Source organism: Coregonus lavaretus (genome assembly GCF_964263955.1).
Source record: "Coregonus lavaretus genome assembly, chromosome: 19".
Lineage (NCBI taxonomy): Eukaryota > Metazoa > Chordata > Actinopteri > Salmoniformes > Salmonidae > Coregonus > Coregonus lavaretus.
In genome coordinates, this window is record NC_140006.1 from 15,529,710 (window position 1) to 15,547,828 (window position 18,119).

At 42.3% G+C, this 18,119-nt stretch overlaps 2 protein-coding genes across 2 annotated transcripts; one reads left to right on the forward strand and one right to left on the reverse strand.

The window, feature by feature from the left end:
* Positions 1–1,565: 1,565 nt before the first annotated feature.
* On the reverse strand, positions 1,566–5,179 carry LOC311146742 (glutathione S-transferase 3, mitochondrial-like). The gene is made up of 7 exons (XM_084183305.1): positions 4,948–5,179; positions 4,452–4,544; positions 3,728–3,856; positions 3,463–3,536; positions 3,267–3,324; positions 2,225–2,297; positions 1,566–2,129 (listed from the first exon to the last, which is right to left on the reverse strand). Exons 3-7 carry the CDS (start codon positions 3,842–3,844, stop codon positions 1,948–1,950), a joined length of 504 nt encoding a protein of 167 aa, XP_084039431.1. The 5' UTR covers positions 3,845–3,856; positions 4,452–4,544; positions 4,948–5,179; the 3' UTR covers positions 1,566–1,947.
* Positions 5,180–8,011: 2,832 nt separating this feature from the next.
* On the forward strand, positions 8,012–17,153 carry LOC311146811 (leucine-rich repeat-containing protein 52-like; the record flags this gene model as incomplete). Its single annotated transcript, XM_084183409.1, has 2 exons — positions 8,012–8,660; positions 16,807–17,153. The coding sequence occupies 2 exons, from the start codon at positions 8,012–8,014 to the stop codon at positions 17,151–17,153; spliced, it is 996 nt and encodes a 331-aa protein (XP_084039535.1).
* Positions 17,154–18,119: the final 966 nt, after the last annotated feature.

Consider the following 18,119-nt stretch of genomic DNA (forward strand, 5'->3'; position numbering starts at 1 on the left):
TCTTCTGTTAACAATGAGAAGGCATTAAATACCCAATCAGGTGTTTCAATAGGACATCAGAGGTTCTGTTTCAACATTAGGCCAACATCAGAGGTTCCGGTTCAACATTAGGCCAACCATCATTATTGCCTTTGAAGCTCTGATGTTTCATCTGCACAGAGGTCTGTTTTGTTCTTTGTAATGTACCCCCTCCTGATACAGGTCATGCACAGCACAGACTGCACTTTAATGTGTTATAGAAACAGTCACAGTGCCCTCTAGGGGATATCAGTGGAAGTGGAGTCCCAAATGAGTTGGTACTGTACGAAGAAAACACAATACCACATTTGATGTTGTTGCCAAGATCTATGATAGAGGGGAAATAGACAGGGAGTGAAAGATGCGTACTGTAGTAGTACTTAAGTGATTTAAATGTTCACCAGTCTCCAGAAAACCATGTTATGGGACTATTCTAATCCCTGAACTGGCCAAACATGAGTGAAATGCTCTTTCAAACCAGAATGCCTAGTGGGTTGTCTTAACAAGGGATTGAGTTTAGAAAAATACCCATCCTTGGTCTTACTTGCATGATAACCAGTAAAGATTCTGTAAATGTAACCCCAAAACAGTCAGCAAAACAGTCAATAAAACAGTGAATTTGTTTGAAGTGTAGTGACAGAAAGGGGGTCACCTCCAATAAGGGTGACTTGATTCAAAACCATATCAAAAAAGTTTAATCAAATTTAAAGAATACTTTGAGGTGAAAGGTTGGGTTCACCAACAGTGGTCACACAGTGGTGCTTTCATGTGAAAGTGATCGGTTAAGGAACTTTGTGAAACACAAATGATGAAAAAGTTGAGTATTTTCAAAATGTGAATGCAAAATGTATACTTACTATTTGTTTAAAATACATAGGAAATGGTCAAGTACATATTTATTAACTATTCACTTTATATGTCTCACAAAATGATCCTTTAAATTTGTAAATACTAAAATGCAGAAACAGAGCAGTGTCTAAGAACTATGAGATTTTAAGTCACATCTAGATTGAAAATTACTTGTTTTGTCAAGCACTGTAACAATTCATATTTACAGTGTTTTGAAGTGTCTCTCGTGATTTACCTGTTAAGTGCCAAAAGTGATGTAGGATGATATACAGTTGCAGGGTTAACTTTAAGAAATGTATGTTTTAAGGACTTGTTCAATTTTTTGATAATACAACTGAAACCCTTTTAGCTGTGTGCTTTTGACTCTTCATCATATGAGTGATTCACAAGTTCAGAGAGTTATTGTATTGTTACTTAGTACAATTAAACTAATCATGGACAGAAATTGCCTAATGGCTAAGGTAATAGTAGAGCGTTTCTTGTGCCTGCATGTAGACTTATCAGAGGTGGTGTGTGAACTTTGGACAACTATGCAGCTCAGATCAACGAGGACAACCACACCCCTCACACATTATTAACCTCTTGGCAGCCTTTTTCTAATACACCTACACATATCTCACACACGCCCATGGATACCAGCATTAAAGCACACATCCCCATGGATACCAGCATTAAAACAAGTCCATGACAGAACCAAATAAAGACATTTAATATTTATTTCAAGCACCATTTCCCATGGTCATTTTATACATTATAATTTCATTAAGAGTACAGTTTTGGCAAATATATGCATTCAAAACATCACACTCTCACAAAGAATAGGTTAATCAACGTGGTGAAGCATGCACCTCCTCTGTTGTTCATTGCAGAAGCTTCTCTGGGCCTGTCAGTGTTCAGTTGTGGGTCAGGGTTCAGGGAGGAGTTGGGGTGGTGTAGTTATGGAATGAGGCACAAACAGCGGTGGTCGTCTGTTTTCACGTTTACTAAACACTGTCTTTCTACGTATGCCATAAACAAGTATGATGCCCACAAGGGACATCCTACTACTATTAGAGTGGGGTCGGATGGGGTTGCAGTACCTCACTGGGGAATGGTAGCAGGAATGGCAGTGGGAAGGGGAGCTGAGAACCTCATCCCTGGTCTCATCCCATGCCACACCCAGTCACCACAGCCCAACAGTGTTCTGCCAAAGTTGGCTACGATCAGCATCATGCCCAGCAGAGCAATGTTCCCGAATGCCCCGCGCATCCTTTTCTTAGGATCTGGAAGGATAACATAGAACAAAACCCTTGAGTAATGGCTGCCATATTGTTTTAATCAACTATTGGATTATAAGCATATCTATCAGTTGTCTTACCTCCAGTGGAGTATCCGTATGCGTAGATCTCCCTGCTTATAACCCATGTCATTCCAAGACCACTGACTAGGCGCTGTAACACACAAGGTTCCCTGTTGGTATACTACAAAATATTCTTAATGCCTTAAAACCCCCTAAAGTCGATGTCCACGAGGAAATCTAGTTAGTATAATAAAATAATCCCAATCAAAATCTGTGTTTAAGCATGGTCTGTGTCTCAATCCACTGCATTCGCCAATGGCGGTCTTCCACATCTGTGGTGGAAGGTGGCAGAGCTACAGCAGTGTTTGTCAGACCACGAGACATCCCGAAAATCGGTCTTCTCACAAAAACGTCTGTAGCGTCCGAGGTTCGGCCTACTAACTAATATGACCACTATGGAAAGATTACTCTCACAAACATGATGGTGTTCTCCGTTTTGCTCTACACCCTCCACAAGTGTCACAGGACTAGTCACAGGACTCGTCTTAAGTCGGTACCGCCGATCTGCCAACTTCTGTCTGTAGTGTCCGGACAGTTTGGGCTACACACTAATGTTTTGCTCTAGGACGCCCACATGCATCACAAGACTCGTCTGAAGGTAGACCGGAATCAGTTAATATAATTAATGGAAGTATATATATGGAAGTAGTTTAGTGGCCCCAAAAAATTGTTAAATATGGGTAAAGATATTTTTTACATTATTTTCTGATCTTTCTTATATCTCTCAGATATAGGACAGGTGCTTTAAAACAAACTTCCTTTTGATTTATTTTTTACTATTTGTTTTTACAAATGAATCTGTTATTCAATGCGTTTCTATGGGCTAATAGCAGTAAGGCCAAATTCAATGTTTCATCAAATAATTGTATTTTATACCTAAAGGGGTCCTAAAATTCCAAATCAAATAGCTAAAAGGGTATGATCATCGTAAAACCCCGGCTTAGACTCTTAAGGATGAATGAATGGGAATCTAATATTGCAGAGACTAATCAGCTGTACAGTCTGGCATGCACGGTATACAAATCTAACAGAGTAAATTAATAAATGGAAGTCAACTTACAGGACTATGCAGGCCACCGATGGCAAGACAGAAGAGGTAAGCAGGGTAGATCTCCAGGCTGTAAATAAATAATAGCTATTAGTGGACCTAATATCCAACAAGACATTTTTACTTTGTATGTGAAAACATCTTGTGTTTTCTCTGCTGACTCTGTCAGCTACATACTACATGTACATACTATAGTATTACTACATACGTGTTCTGATGGGCCCGCTGGATGCAATTGAAGATATTTCCAGTTTCTGGGTCATCGCTGTACATCTGAGGGTACTGTCCAACAGAGAAGAGAAAAGAAGATTAGGTAAACCATACAGAGAGGTTTTCTTAGCAAACACACAGTAGGCCTACTAGTGAGGTTAAGAACACTGGGCCCTTCTTTTAGGCTGAAATTGTTTCCTGGTCAGATGAGGTCACATGGTAAGCCGTATCCATTTAGCGATCCCAGGTCCTGGGCCACTCACATTGATCTTGTACTTCTTGCGCGCTTTGCCAACTTTCAGGGCGAGGTGGCCAATCATGACTATACTGGCAACACCAGTGAGAACCACAAACCCATATTCCTTAGACAGCACAACCATCCTGGCACTGATCTGCAAGAGAAAAATGCATAGCCTACAGGTAAATTGTAAAAATACATAGCCTACTATAGGTGAGTTGGTTCATCCCACTTTCACATTCACTGTAGATAAGATACTGGTTGAAAGTTCAATCCAATCAGGCAACAGATTAGTTAGTAGGCCCTAAATTACATGAAAGGACATTACACGAAACCAGAAGCTATTACACTGCCATGGAGCATAGGCTTCTATGCAAATATGACATGTGCTTATTATGTCTATTGTAGCCTATTGTATGGCATGACCAGGCTATTCAAAACCCTTTCCCTTACCAAAGTTTTACCCCTTGATTCAACCTGCACTCAGGGGTCGACATAGTAAACATAAATTCGTAAACCAGACTAACCACCCAACTTTACTTTTTGCCTTAAGTCACCTTCTGTCTTATGTAACTATACCAAACTTAACATATCATACTAGTTTGAGTGTCCCGGATTGAACTTGGTTGAATTGTGTGCGCTAAAAGCTCCCAAAACAAGGTCAAGCCAATGGAGAACTAGGAGTGCAGCGTTATATCCAGCAACAACACATCATTTTGAATACCACTTGTAAAATAAACGGTATTTACCTGTAAATGATTATCTGAATAATGTTCGCACTTTTGCAGCCCAATGGAAAGTTGTTCTTATTCTTGCTGTCAGTAATCCCGTCTCGTCTGCTCCTGCGTAGATGAGTCACATATAAACACACAGGAGGCGTGGCGCTTTCTCCTAGTGGGGTAGAGTTCATGGGCCATACCATAATATAGGTGGGGGAGTGTGCAACTTCCTAAAGAGTTTAAACAGGGCCATATCTGACTCACAGCCATAGAGATCCTATTAAATTACTAGAGAGGCTGTCATAAACCCTCAACGTTCCAGAAAAGTATGAAAATGGCAGCCATCAGTCTGGAACCAGTTTTGCCTATCATTTACAGAGTCCCATTCATAGTGTTTATTCTTCTAGGCTCTTATCTAAACAGAAGGTAATTACACCAGACCATAAAGCAGGGTTCTTCAATTCCGGTCCTGGAGGGCCGAAACACTTCTGTTTTTTATTTCTACCTGGTAGTTAATTGCACTCACCTGGTGTCCCAGGTCTGAATTAGCCCCTGATTAGAAGGAGAGGATGAAAAACAGAGGTGTTTCGGTCCTCCAGGACCGGAATTGAAGAACCCTGCCATAAAGCGTGGCCATGGAATAGAGGTGGTTTAGTCATACGTCCATTTCACTGTTAACTTCTATTCATTCATTTCTGTTCATTTAACAGTGTGTTTTTTTCCCCAGGTAAATTTGTTTTCATCTGGTGATTTCTGTTTCAGTCTAGTCACACCCGTCGCTATGGGCGGGCCATAGGGGGCCGGGCCCGCCCCCAAAAATCCCTGTGCCCCCCCCCCCCCCCCCCCCCCCCCCCCCCACTTGAGGGAATTTATTATTAAATATACGTACTGTAGGCTAATAATAATTGTGCCCTGCCCTCCCATGCATTTCATATGCCCCCCTTAAGACTGAGGTCTGGCGACGGGTCTGAGTCTAGTACAGTATATATCATACCATTTCATTATAATTAGGATGGCGAAATTCTATATTATACTAAAATGACAATTATGGTAAAAAATGAATCAATTCATTTAATTATTCTCAATATCAAATGTAAACAACTGAATCCCTACATTCAATGTACATTCTATCTGTTGATCATAGAGAATGGAATCCTGTCTTACAAGAGGTAGTGATTTAACAATAATACCACACTAGATGGCACTATATTCTCAGTAAACAGCAGCCAAAGTACACTTTCAGAATGGCAGAAGCTTTGAGACTGGTCTCAAAGAAAGGATTGTGACTATCCCCTTATGAGAAGTGTGAATAAACGCACTCAGATTTTTGATGCCTCTTTGTTCTGGATAAAGGCTTGATTTCATGCACTGTCTCTGATGTTATTATCAGTTGTTGACTGGCATGCTGTGTGTGTGTGTGTGTGTGTGTGTGTGTGTGTGTGTGTGTGTGTGTGTGTGTGTGTGTGTGTGTGTGTGTGTGTGTGTGTGTGTGTGTGTGTGTGTGGACGTGTTTAACTATTATTGTGGGGACCAGAAGTCCCCACAAGAATAGTAAATGAACAAAAATGTGACTGCTATTTCTAGGGGGTTTAGGGTTAAGGTTAGAATTAGTGTTAGGGTTAGAATTACGTTAAGGGTTAGGAGCTTGGGTTAGGGTTAATGTTAGGTTTTTGGGTTAAGGTTAGGGTTAGAGTACGGGTTAGGGAAAATGGGATTTTGAATAGGACTGAATTGTGTGTCCCCACAAGGTTAGCTGTACAAGACTGTGTGTGTGTGTGTGTGTGTGTGTGTGTGTGTGTGTGTGTGTGTGTGTGTGTGTGTGTGTTGTTGACTGGCATCCCTCTCCAACATCACATATGTCCTTTCACCAGATAGATAGAGAGAGAGAGAGAGAGAGAGAGAGAGAGAGAGAGAGAGAGAGAGAGAGAGAGAGAGAGAGAGAGAGAGAGAGAGAGAGAGAGAGACTGGAACATGACACACACACTCTCTCTCTTTCTCTATTTCTAAAACGGACAGACACATGACAGTTTATGACAGTGAAATGACCCTAATCTTAAATAGGCCCTAGGTCATTTCATTGATACATTTAATAAATGTATCAATGAAATAAATGTATCACTGGCTCCCCATATGCTCACACTTCGACTACAAAATCCTGGTTCACACCTACCAAGCTATCCAAAGCTCTGGACCCATTTACCTGTCTGACCTCATTCTACCCTCCTGCCCCACACGCACCCTTTGCTCCTCCAGGTCCGTCTCCCTTCAGTAGTCCAGCAGCAGACTAAAAACTATGGGTGACAGGGCTTTCAGTTGCGCGGCTCCGCGGCTGTGAAACGCACTTCCAGACACTATTAGGCCTGCAGAATCTCGTCCCTCCTTAAAGGCACAGCTCAAGACAATGCTGTTCAGAAAAGCTTTTTACAAATTATGTTCTAGTGTCCTTCGGATCTGGCGACACCTGTATATAGCTTTGATTGTTGTCTATGTTCTGTGTTTTGGATTGTTTTTTTATTATTATTATTATTAGTAGTAGTATTTTTTTATTTGCGCCTTGGGTCTGAGAAAAGCGCTTTACAAATTAAATGAATTATTATTATTATTATTATTATTATTATTATTATTAATAAACTGAGATAAATAGAGTATTCTGTTGGGTCATTAAAGTGTCACAATTGGCTACAACCTGGGCATTCTATTTCTAGAACGTTTTGGGTACAGTGGTAGAATTAGGCAACCTCTTCTAGTTTGTGTGACAGCTTGACTCCAGTTGTTAATGCTTTCTTTAGCTCCTCTCTCTCCTCACACACTCGATCCAACGCGTGAGCAGTGAGCACACCATACCGCCCCCCTTCTCATTCGTGGCTCAGTTTCAGAGGGCAGTCACACCACCACGCTTGCAGGAGACCAAAATACAATTATAACACTGGGCTACGATGCGCCAATGAACTCTCCTGCATAGTGAGTTCAAATGGCAGTTGTTACGCAAAAATGATTGATACTGGAGGAAAAATGTTCTAATCGACCAAATCGAATACCAGAGAATTGGAACTGAGAGGAGAGCTCGGGCGTCTGGAGTCCTCCAGGCCCACTATAATGGATACACGCGGGAACCCAAACGTGAGGCGACTCTCGGAATGAACAACAATGACAACTTGCGAGGACAAGTGGCCAACAACAAACCTCAATATCAGGTAACTATAATTGGATAATTTTAAATAGGCCTGGTTAATAGCATTAACATTAACTGATAACTGGCAGAGGGCATGTGCTATCAATGAATAATGCGACGGCGTGCCCACTGGGCATAAACTGGTTGAATCAACGTTGTTTCCATGTCATTTCAACCAAATCAACGTGGAAAACTGATTGGATTTGCAAAAAGTCATCAACATAAAGGGATTTCGTATTTTTTTCATCCAACTTCTAACCTAACTTGAATGACATGGTGAAATGTTTTGTTGATTCCACGTTGAATTCACGTTAGTTGACAACTCAACCAAATGTAAATCAAAACTAGACGCTGAACTGACGTTTGTGCCCAGTGGGTGGTTTGTACAAACGGAATTGATGAAGCCCTTAGAGGTGTGATGCGTCTTGCCCCGCAGCCCAGCGCGCAATCCTTGCGGCTCATCATTCTGCTGATCCTCGTCATGGGGGTGGCCCCGTCCCCGGCTCTGACGGCGGGATGCCCGGCCCGCTGCGTGTGCGATGACCAGCTGGTGGTCCAGTGCGCCGGGCAACACCTCACCACCTTCCCCACCGAAATGCCGCTGGCCACGCGGCAGCTCATCATCTCCAACAACCGTATCATGGAGCTTCCGCCGCTTCAGCTCAACTACCTGTCGGACTTGGTGTATTTGGACTGTAGTAACAATTCACTGACGGAGATTTCGGAGTCCACATTCGGGAACCTGCGGAAGCTTGCTTACCTGGACTTGTCCTTCAACACCTTGACGCGGATAGAGGACAGGACGTTCGGGCCGCTGTCCAGCCTCGTGATGCTGAGGATGACTGACAACCCCGGCCTGTCGGACATTCACCCAGACGGTTTCGCGGAGAACTCGGCGCTGCAGGTGCTGGACGTGAGCCGAAACAACCTGACGGTGCTCAACATCAGCTCTCTCATCGGGCTGCCAACCCTGCGCTCTGTCGGCCTCAGCGGGAACCCCTGGAGCTGCGACTGCGACAATGAAGACCTCTGTCTTTGGGTCCACATTGAGGGATTCAAGTTTCAAGGTAAAACTGTATGCGCCTTCAGAGAGAAATACAAATCCATATAGAATGTTATAGTTCCATATTCTATTCTAGCTATTCTTTGTGGTTTTAATTTTCTGGTTTTGGCTTATAATCGTTCTCATTTGTGTGAGATGATGTGCAGTCCCATAATAGGATACACACTGTAAAAAAAAGTATCTAGTTGATTCAACTAATAATTATTTAGTAACTGGTTCCACAGCCTTTTTTTTGTTTACTCAACTTTTCAGTCAACATGTTACCTGCTGGTAACATTTTTAGTTAGCCCAAACTTAGCTCCAACTTGAGAAAACATAAGCCTACACCAAAATTAGGTTAGGAACACTCACAGTGATTTTAACATACAATGTTTTCAATTTACATATTTGACATTGTACATGTTTATTTGTAGGGTCCTTTCCTGGGATTTGATCTCACAACCTCTTGGTACACAGCATGTCAATCGTCCTGCTACCCCACCATGTCTGTGTCAGTTATCAGTTAATCTGACTATTCTCTCATCATTGATTTGATTTACTTATTTACTTATTTTAGAGTTTTCTGTTTTAATGTTACTCCTTAATTAATCAAATAAAATAGTTTTTCTTGAGTGTACTTTTAACAGAATTGAGATTTAGTGTAAAGTGAAAATTGTAGGAATACTGGTGAAATCAATCATTGACACAGACATGGTGGGGAAGCAGGAAGATAGGAATGCTTTGAACCAAGAGGTTGTGAGTTCATATCCCAGGTTAGAACATATTGAATAGTAATTACTGTATAAATGAACGCGAACATGTATGTTAAAAGCCTCCCGAGTGGTGCTAGCTGTGCCACTAGAGATCCTGGTTCGAATCCAGGCTCTGTCGTAGCCGGCCGCGACCGGGAGACCCATGTGGCGGCGCACAATTGGCCTAGCGTCATCCAGTGTAGGGGAGGGAATGGCCGGCAGGGATGTAGCTCAGTTGGTAGAGCATGGCGTTTGCAACGCCAGGGTTGTGGGTTCGATTCCCACGGGGGGCCAGTATGAAAAATTAAATAATGTATGCACTCACTAACTGTAAGTCGCTCTGGATAAGAGCGTCTGCTAAATGACTAAAATGTAATGTAAATGTAAAAGCACTATTTGAATGTGTGAGTGTCCCTAAACAGTTTTCTGAAGTTGTAGCTACATTTGTGCCAACTAAACATTTGAAGTTCAGGTAACAGTTTGACCGAAATGTTGAGTAAACTAAAAGTGTACTGCTGTACTGTGATTATATTCAGTGATATGCTGTACTAATACCAACATCATACACATTGATATAAAATATGGATGGACTAAGCCAGTGTGAGGGGCTGGACCAATAGTAGGAGAGGACAGCCATTCTCTCCAGCTCTGCATTTCCCAGGCCTCTCTGAAGGAATGTTTCCATGTTCACACTCTCCTGAAATGCTCACTGAAAGCATTTCACTTTCATAACCACATGCTGTGTTTTAAGCTCAGAGCTCAGTCTCTTTGATCGTCACTATCAGCCGTCTGGATCTCACCTGTTCTGAGAGGCACTGTCTGCCGTCGTCTCAGCAGCTTAGAAAATCTCTGGTTCTTCAGAGGGTTCTTCTTCAGCACGCTGCGCCTGATCTTCTTGTTTGGTGCACAAAGTGCATTCTTGATCTCCTCACTACGTGTTTTATTATGAGTTCATGAATAAGGTCTACTACACCTCAACAGTAAGACATTTAAGACTGCTATAAATCTTAGGGTCATGTATAGAAATGTCCAGTTGCTCATTATTTTGGCTACCATGGTTAGAAAAAATGATCTCAGTGAGTTTGAAAGAGGTGTCTTAAAGGAGCATAGGGGGTTTAAAGTGTGTGTGTGTGTCTCAGTCACCAGATCTCAACACAATTGAACACTTATGGGAGATTCTGGAGCGGCGCCTGAGACAGCTTTTTCCACCACCATCAACAAAACACCAAATGATGGAATTTCTTGAGGAAGAATGGTGTCGCATCCCTCCAGTAGAGTTTGTAGACACTTGTAGAGTCTATGCCAAGGCACATTGAAGCTGTTCTGACAGTTCGTGGTGGACCAACACCCTATTAAGACACTTTATGTTGGTGTTTCCTTTGTTTTGGCAGTTACCTGTATTACTTTACTGTATATATTTCCTGCACGGTTGCCTGCATCACGGGGCCTAGGATAAGTCTTGAAACAGGTGACAGTGGAGGCTAAACCTAACAGCAATTGAAGACAATCAAATAACACACGACTGAAATGAGACACGTACTGAGGAACCTTTTCTTATTCCTTTATTCACTCATGCAATTAAGGCCTAATCCCGAAACCCACAGTGTCTAGACGTGAAATGACCAGTGAATCCACCTGCACATGCCCCACCAACCGGAAACACTTTATTCAACAAACTACACTGAGTATACAAAACAATAAGAACACTTACTCTTTCCAAGACATAGACTGACCAGGTGAATCCAGGTGAAAGCTATGATCCCTTATTGATGTCACCTGTTAAATCCACTTCAATCAGTGTAGTTGGTAGGGGAGGAGACAGGTGAAATACGTTTTTTAAAGCCTGGAGACAATTGAGGCATGGATTGTGTATGTGTGCCATTCAGAGGGTGAATGGGTAAGACAAAAGATTGAAGTGCCTTTGAACGGTGTCTGGTACTAGGTGCCAGGCACACCGGTTTGTGTCAAGAATTGCAATGCTGCTGGGTTTTTCACGCTCAACAGTTTCCCGTGTGTATCAAGAATGGTTCACCACCCAAAGGACATCCAGCCAACTTCACACAACTATGGGAAGCATTGGAGTCAACATGGGCCAGCATCCCTGTGGAACGCTTTCGAAACCTTGTAGAGTCCATGCCCCGACGAATTGAGGCTGTTCTGAGGGCAAAAGGTGGGAGGGAGGTGCAACTCAATATTATGAAGTGTTCTTAATGTTTGGTATACTCAGTGTATATGCCTATATGTAATGAATGTGGCTCAGGGAACCACGTTCATGTGATCAGTAACCATGCCTTAGACCTGAAGACTTCAGTTAGTGCCTTAGGCCTTTAGCTCAGTGGACTAACAGTCGTGTTGTGCACAATAGACTTGGGTTCAAATCCAGTCGGTTACACTATGCAGCAAAATTAGTTTTGAATAAGGATTGATTATTTTTCTGTTGTATTCTTGTGTCTTGACAGATGAATGTACTGTATATCAGATTTATGCTTTGTTCAGTTTGGAGTGAAGTCTTCCCTGATTTTTTGGGATGTGTCAATACACAAAAGGGTAGCTATTTATAGTGCATCTCGCTGAGCAAGAGCCAGTCACACCATGATACACTTACTAACAAGCATCCCCTGCCAAACGTGCACACACACCAGCTCATCATCCTCTCACCTGCAGCTCAGGCAGAATCCTAAACTAGTCCTGTAAACTATTCCTGCTGTTTTACTTTCCTGCTGCTTATTGCCTTTGTCTGCTTTCATTTGGAGCGGAGTCCTTTCCAGTGACAGCTGCCAGAAAGGGAGAACACACACATTCACGCACACACGGGACTCACTCAGACGGGGGTACTGTATAAAGCAAAAGGACAGAAGGTGTATAGAGATGCTTTGTTTTTGATCGTCACTATCAGCCGTCTGGATCTCACCTGTTCTGAGAGGCACCGTCTGTTTTTTGTCGTCTCAGCAGAAATAGAAATAGAATAAAAATAAATAAAGAATTTTAAAAATAATAGAAATAATGCATTGATAGAAGGAAGAAGGGAAGAAAAACTCACAGAAGGAACTAACAGATTCTCCACTGCTGTCTCGCCTCCTAAAGATTAGCATGCTGTCTGTAGTTAGTAGTTATATACGGAGACACGCTAGAAATAGCGTGGTGTGCGGACGGGACGGGGAGAGGAAGCCTCTCCTTTGATGTCGGCCACTAACGGGGGTGACAGGGAGGCCCGGGGGCTTCCATGCCTTGGAGAGAGAATGAACTCTAGCTAAGTAGAGGAAGCGAAGTGGAAGGAGTACTTAGTATTCACTGGGAAGAGGAGGGTAGTGTGTTATTATTGTTATTATTATTGAAAGGAGTGCTACTGTAGTGGTGTCAGGAGTTCTGAGGCTAGCTAGATCAGAGGACTGTTCAAGTGTAGTGTGGTGTGTGTGCATGTGTGTGTGTTCATGTGTGTGTCACACATCTGTGCTGCTAAATTCGTTTCCAAACTCTCAGGGCATCTGAAGACAAAATTGTATGTCTTTGGAGACAACAGGAGATCTAGGCCTGTCTCTGTTGTTGTCCCTAACTCTATTGTTAGTGATGTACGCGCTTATTTACTGGGTTATGCATCTCCACTGCCTTTATTTAAATAATCAAAGACAGAGAGCAAAGGGTCAGTTGTGATGTAGGCTAAGACAAATCAAGAATACATTGTGTGATTTTCTACAATGGAACACTAGTTAAGTATTCATTTGATGTAAATCATGATATATTATTCGCCTTCCCTTGTGCTATTATAGTTTGGTACACTACCGGTCAAAAGTTTTAGAACAGCTACTCATTCAAGGGTTTTTCTTTATTTTTACTGTTTTCTACATATTAGAATAATAGTGAAAACATCAAAACTATGAAATAACACAGATGGAATCATGTAGTAACCAAAAAAGTGTTAAACAAATCTAAATATATTTGAGATTTGAGATTCTTCAAATAGCCACCCTTTGCCTTGATGACAGCTTTGCACACTCTTGGCATTCTCTCAACCAGCTTCATGAGGTAGTCACCTGGAATGCATTTCAATTAACAGGTGTGCCTTGTTAAAAGTTAATTTGTGGAATTTCTTTCCTTCTTAATGCATTTGAGCCAATCAGTTGTGTTGTGACAAGGTAGGGGTGGTATACAGAAGATAGCCCTATTTGGTAAAAGACCAAGTCCATATTATGGCAAGAACAGATCAAATAAGCAAATAGAAACGACAGTCCATCATTACTTTAAGACAAGAACTTTGAAAGTTTCTTCAAGTTCAGTCGCAAAAACCATCAAGCGCTATTGTCACGCCCTGGCTCTAGGGACTCTTTTAAGTTGAGCCAGGGTGTGTAGAGTTTATGTTTTGTGCTCGTTGTGTCTAGTCTAGTTTTTGTATATCTATGTTGGCCAGAGTGGTTCTCAATCAGAGGCAACGAGTATCAGCTGTTGCTGGTTGTCTCTGATTGGGAACCATATTTAGTCAGGTGGTTTTCCCACAGTGTTTGTGGGATCTTGTTCCGTTTTGGTTTGTGTTTTGCACCTGTGGACGTCATGTATCGATTTGTTGTTTTGTTCGTGTATCATTTAATAAATAAGTATGTTCACCTTCCACGCTGCGCCTTGGTCCTCTATATCCGACAATCGTGACAGCTATGATGAAACTGGCTCTCAGGAGGACCGCCACAGGAATGGAAGACCCAGAGTTACCTCTGCTGCAGAGGATAAGTTCATTAGAGCTACCAGCCTCAGAAATTGCAGCCCAAATAAATGTTTCACAGAGTTCAAGTAACAGACACATCTCAACATCAACTGTTCAGAGAAGACTGTGAATCAGGACTTCATGGTCAAATTGCTGCAAAGAAACCACTACTAAAGGACACCAATAATAAGAAGAGACTTGCTTGGGCCAGGAAACACAAGCAATGGACATTAGACCGGTGGAAATGTGTCCTTTGGTCTGGAGTCCAAATTTGAGATTTTTGGTTCCAACCGCTGTGTCTTTGTGAGACACGGTGTGGGTGAACGGATGATCTCCGCATGTGTATTTCCCACCGTAAAGCATGGTGTAGGAGGTGTTATGGTGTGGGGATGCTTTGCTGGTGACACTGTCTGTGATTTATTTAGAATTCACTTAACCAGCATGGCTACCACAGCATTATGCAGCGATACACCATCCCATCTGGTTTGGTCTTAGTGGGACTATCATTTGTTTTTCAACAGGACAATGACCCAACACACCTCCAGTCTGTGTAAGGGCTATTTTACCAAGAAGGAGAGTGATGGAGGGCTGCATCAGATGACCTGGCCTCCACAATCCCCCAACCTCAACCAAATTGTGATGGTTTGGGATGAGTTGGACCGCAGAGTGAAGGAAAAGCAGCCAACAAGTGCTCAGCATATGTGGGAACTCCTTCAAAACTGTTGGAAAAACATTCCAGGTGAAGCTGGTTGAGAGAATGCCAAGAGTGTGCAAAGCTGTCATCAAGGCAAAGGGTGGCTATTTGAAGAATCTCAAACATAAAATATATTTTGATTTGTTTAACACTTTTTTGGTTACTACATGATTCCATATGTGTTATTTCATAGTTTTGATGTCTTCACTATTATTCTACAATGTAGAAAATAGTAAAAATAAAGAAAAACCCTTGAATGAGTAGTTGTTCTAAAACCTTTGACCGGTAGTGTACATAATTTCATTCTCTGTAGCTCCACTCAGATTTTTACTTAAGGATTTGAAATGTCTCTAGAGTGAAACTAGCACAACATATGTCTCAATTTCCCCAGAAAGTCCATCCATGCACAATGTATGGACAAATCCTGCCTGCACAGATTCTGTGATGCAAAATAAGCAAGTGAAAAGAGTGCATGAGCAAAGTCTGCTTGAACGAAGCACAGACTACAGAACAGAGCAGAGCACAGCCAGTCAGCCAGGCAGAAAAAGCAAAAGCCCTTTGATCTCATCCCGAGAGATCCCCCAACACAAAAAGCTACGAAAACAAAAGCAAATTAAAGCGTGTCCTTTGCAATTCTCCAATACTCTGGGTATTGCAAGCATTTTTCTTCTTCCCAATATTGCCCCTAACAAACCAGGACTTTTAGATGATACCCAGGCAGCCATACATACACACAGTATTAGCATCATTAGATCGATAGCATCTGTTATTAGACCAACATACTGTATCAAACTATTTACTTCCCAAAACACATTTATAGTAGTCTATCTAAGTTCCTCTTCTCCCACACAGTATGTGTCACCTGTCAGTCAGGTCTTTGAAGCTACAGAACAGGAATTCCCTGTTCTGACATTCAAAACAAACATCCCTTTTTCTATTGAGATTCATGAATTCTGAGTGAGTGAGGGGCTTAGTCATGATCCAACTAGGAGCCTGCTGGAGCCATGCAGCTTAGAAGAAGAAAAGCCACGCTAACTGTACCGTATGAGTCAGACACAAAAGACAGAATTACCCAGTGAAATCCAGAAGGGCTGAAATGTGCTTGAATTATTCAAAAGCCTTGAATTTGGTGTAATGTAATATCAACACAACAATAACAGGCAGTAGCTCCTATTCTGTTATTTTCTGATAAGGGAAACAAATCAACGTTTATTGGTTGCATACACAGTTTTGCAGATGTTATCACAGGGGCAGCGAAATGCTTATGTTTCTATGTCCAACAGTGCAGCAATATCTAGCAATAAAAACTAGTTAGCAGGTACTGTTTTCTTACATGGTAGTTTGTATTATAGCTGCAAATGGAAAGACATTTCAGTAGGGAGTGTGTGTGTGTCATCCATCTCTCATGAAGGTTATGTAAAACGATATAATGTAATGTGTTTGAATTATTCAACAGGCCAGAGATCTCTATTTGATGAAATATAATATTGATATCACTTTCCCTGGGTGGGTAACCTACGTGCTACCCAACACTGGCAACACTTCAAAGATCATTTCCATCATTATATTATTATTATTATTATTATTATGTGTATGCAGAGTGCTGACTAATGCATCTGATTTAGAATATTTGCCACATCAGCTTTATAGAGGAAAAAAAAACGTAATCTTAGCAGGCCTAGTCCTAAGAGTCATGCTCAAGTTATTGGTTGGGGAATTGATAATAATAGTAGCAGTAAGTTGTTCTTATGTTGGTAATACTGTATGGGCTCAGTACTAATTGCAATGACTACTAGGGCCCGGAGTCTTTCCTGGCCATGTGACCTGACCAGGAAAAACAGTCTGTACTAGTATAGCCTATAACTAGGACCCAGAGTTTTTACTGGTCAGGTGACATGCTCAAGAAAAACTCAGAGCTCTACTCATTACAGCTAGTGACAGGCCTTTACTGCTGTGTCACCAATGCAAGTTCTAGTATGACTTATGTAAGTATTGTAATTAACCCCCACCTGTGCTGTGTTCTCTCTTCCAGACGAGGGCCAGACGGTGTGCGGTGGTCCTCCTGACCTGCGGGGGCAGCGTCTGGGTGAGCTGGGGATGCAGCTGCGGTCGCGGTGCCACCAGGGCCTGGGTTCATGGGACTACCTGTTCTTCATCGCCATCGGCTTCGTCATCTTCGCGGCGGGCACGGTGTCGGCGTGGGCCATCGGGGTGGTCATGGTGCTGTACGAACGCTACGTCAAAAAGAAGAGTGAGCAGATGGACCCCGAGGATGAGGTGGAGCAGGACGCAGGACCTGGCACAAGGGGCGGGGGTCCTCACCATGCAAACCCACGTGGCAATGGAGATTTGAAAAACACTAGTCACATGGTGGTGTGACTCCTCCCCGTTGCCTGCCCACCCTCCCTACCGACTGTGCCTCGGAACCCATAGAACTACAAAACCTGGGATGTCATAGGATGGCAGACATTAAGAAGAAACTCCAAAGTAGAGCACACTGGGATTTATATTGACTCCCTTATAAAAGACAAATGAGAGACAACAGAGATGTTCCTGACTGTCATTGAGATTGAGAGTTTAATGGTCATAGTCATATACACTGAGTGTTCAAAACATTAGGAACACCTTCCTAATATTGAGGTGCACCCCCTTTTGCCCTCAGAACAGCCTCAATTCGTCAGGACTCTATAAGGTGTCGAAAGCGTTCCACAGGGATGCTGGCCCATGTTGACTCCAAGGCTTCCCACAGTTCCCGTGTCTACCATTATTGATAGACACGGGAAACTGTTGAGCGTAAAAAAACAAAACAGTGTTGCAGTTCTTGACACAAACCGGTACGCCTGGCACCTACTACCATACCCCGTTCAAAGACACTTAAATATTTTGTCTTGCCCAATCACCCTCTGAATGGCACGCATACACAATCCATGTCTCAATTGTCTCAAGTCTTAAAAATCCTTCTTTAACCTGTCTCCTCCCCTTCATCTACACTGATTGAAGTGGATTTAACAAGTGACATCAATAAGGGATCATAGCTTTCACCTGGATTCACCTGGCCAGTCTATGTCATGGAAAGAGCAGGTGTTCCTAATGGTTTCTACACACTGTACTATAATGATATGATGCAACTCTCTGGTCCTGGGGCTTCATTTATCAAAAGTGCGTGTGCACAAAAAATATTAAATCTTGTGTGTGCCACTTTTCTTGCAAAGGTTGGTATTTATACTTTTTGAACTTGGAGGGAATGTGTGCATATCTCCACGCACAGCTCAGACCATGCGTACGCACAACTTCTAGTGGTTGATCAATTCTATTGCAAGCAAATATTGTTATTTCGGGGGAAAT

What these genes read in the sequence shown, in the direction of transcription:
- LOC311146742 (XM_084183305.1), bottom strand. Translation starts at nt 3,844, where the DNA reads ATGGTTGTGCTGTCTAAGGAATATGGGTTTGTGGTTCTCACTGGTGTT. An exon ending in GCAAGAAGTACAAGATCAAT is followed by an intron (nt 3,537 to 3,727) that starts GTGAGTGGCCCA and finishes TCTGTTGGACAG; the next exon opens with TACCCTCAGATGTACAGCGA. An exon ending in ATACGGATACTCCACTGGAG is followed by an intron (nt 2,130 to 2,224) that starts GTAAGACAACTG and finishes TTATCCTTCCAG; the next exon opens with ATCCTAAGAAAAGGATGCGC.